The sequence below is a fragment of the Arachis ipaensis genome, chromosome B06 (genome assembly GCF_000816755.2).
Source record: "Arachis ipaensis cultivar K30076 chromosome B06, Araip1.1, whole genome shotgun sequence".
In the NCBI taxonomy this organism is placed as follows: Eukaryota; Viridiplantae; Streptophyta; class Magnoliopsida; order Fabales; family Fabaceae; genus Arachis; species Arachis ipaensis.
The window spans coordinates 99,724,363-99,726,404 of NC_029790.2; the positions used below are offsets into that span (position 1 = coordinate 99,724,363).

Consider the following 2,042-nt stretch of genomic DNA (forward strand, 5'->3'; position numbering starts at 1 on the left):
ATTTACATATACTGGGGCGGGTTCAACTTAAACCCGACCCCGCTCCGCCCCGCCTAAAAATCCGTTCCATTAAAATCCACCTCGGTGCAGGGTCGGGTAATTACTCGCCCGAGCGGATAGAGATGAGTGGGTACCCGCGAGTTCGGGTAGTGTTGCCACCCCTATTTTCACCTTCTTAGCCAGCAACTGAAGCAGAAATCGCAGCTCAAAACCCCAAAAGAAAGAAAAAAAAAATGGAGGAGGAGAGCACGCTGCATCTCGAACTGCACAAGTTATCTTGCGTCAACTCCGATGAAACCATGGACACCATTCTCCGAAGCATCTGGAAGACCCGCAAAACTGGTCTCCGTGGCGCCGATAAGTCAAAATTGCGGTCACTCCTTCACCTCTCTTCTCCCTCACAACTCGACCCTGTAATGTTTACAATTCCAACTCTCTCCTTCTTCAATTTGTTTATTTATATGCATTTTTTCTTTCAAAGGTTTAATCTTCCTCCCTCTTTATTTGCTTCCGTGGGGTTGTTTCCAGTGGTTTTTGTTTCGAATGGGACCTAAAGAAAGTGAAGAGGTTTCGAAGAGTGTTTGCGGTCCAATCACCTTGAATGTAGAAAATTAGTTGGCTCAGCTCAAAACAGATTAGTTATAACGAAATTGATTATGGATGGTCGTGGTTTATATGTAAAAGAAGATTTTTTCTTGGTGAAAAAATTCACCACTCTTTTGTTATTTTGATGTGTGTATTGGACACTGGTTGAGCTGTTTCTTTGATTTTGCACTTGCTTCTTAGGCACTTGGAACCATTTTGTTTTGCAGTTTGGGAACTAGTTTATGAGGCAATAACTGAACTATGTTTGTTTTGTTTTGCTTACTTCTATTTGGTTCTCTTTATTTCTCAAGCAAAAGGAAGCAACTCAAGTAGTGTAAAGGTGTTATTCAAATTGTGTGTTTTTTCTTCTGAAGTTGATATGTTTTGCTACTCAATGTTGTCATGAGTTGTTGAAATATGAGTGATTATGTTGCAGTTTGTGTAGTATGTTCTGATGGTGAGTTGGTCATGATAGGTCTTGGCATGCCTTCGCTCGCTTATCCGAAAATGCGCATATCAAAACTTTGCCAGCAATGAGCTTGTGAAATTGTTTCCTCCTGATCTTCCACTAGACTTGCAAAGCATTCTCCTATTGTCCCTCCAAAAGAACCAAGAACAGTGGAAGGAAGATATAGCCCGAGAACAGGTGAGCCAACACTTTCGTGCTTACTAAATACTAACACTCAAATGAGTGGATGTTCAACACAGCTTCATCCTAACCTCAGTTTTTAGGGTGTGCAAACTGAGGTCATCCACAAAAATCATGTTTTAAAAACTTGTTTGAACTTGATTGTGTCTGAAACCGTGGTTTTGACTTTTGAATGGAAGAGAAATTGTGTTTCTCATTGTTCAAACCATGGATTGGGAATTATAATCCACATTGCTATCAGTAATTCTTTTAAAATGCTCTTAAGAGAATTACAGGCATTATCTTTTTCTTTCACATTTTCAGGATTTCTCTCCGAGGACAAGTGTTTCCTATCAAGTAAGAGCAAATGTCCCTCCATCTTTTGCTTCACTGCGGTCTTCTGAGATGCAGATGTCACCATCTCTGTGGCCACGCCAAGATGATTCTCTTGCCCAACTGAACCACAATGATTTTGGGATTTCAGCAGCACTCGTTCCCAATTTAGATCTCTCTGGCCTGCCTGCATGCTTCCAATGTGACACCGCACCTGCTGAAAACTTGGTACTTGAGAGGCATTGGTTTCGTCTAACGGTTTTAATTCTAAATATCCAATGTAGATCTCTTTCCACTATCACTTTTCGCTTGGGAATTAATTCTAAATTTCCAAACTACCCACTCTTAGAATATATACAGGCTGTTGGGAAAAATGGAAAAAAAATGAAAATGGGCTTTGGTTGGCTTGCTTGATGCTTAGTTATAATAACTGATGTGTTCTGCCTTGTGTATATTTATTTTTAGTATTTATTTATTGGTTTTTTTTTTGGGGGGG

At 40.2% G+C, this 2,042-nt stretch overlaps 1 protein-coding gene across 3 annotated transcripts in view; it reads left to right on the forward strand.

Moving 5' to 3' along the window:
- Nucleotides 184-2,042, forward strand: part of LOC107604744 — a 5,052-nt gene continuing 3,193 nt past the window's right edge. For 2 of the 3 annotated variants that reach the window (XM_016306409.2, XM_021104644.1), the window contains exons 1-3: nucleotides 184-413; nucleotides 1,061-1,231; nucleotides 1,538-1,774. In XM_016306409.2, the coding sequence (XP_016161895.1) occupies nucleotides 234-413; nucleotides 1,061-1,231; nucleotides 1,538-1,774 (588 nt within the window). In that variant the 5' untranslated portion in view covers nucleotides 184-233. Of the gene's footprint in view, nucleotides 414-1,060; nucleotides 1,232-1,537; nucleotides 1,827-2,042 lie in introns of all 3 variants that reach the window. The other variant, XM_021104645.1, reaches the window with a different exon arrangement.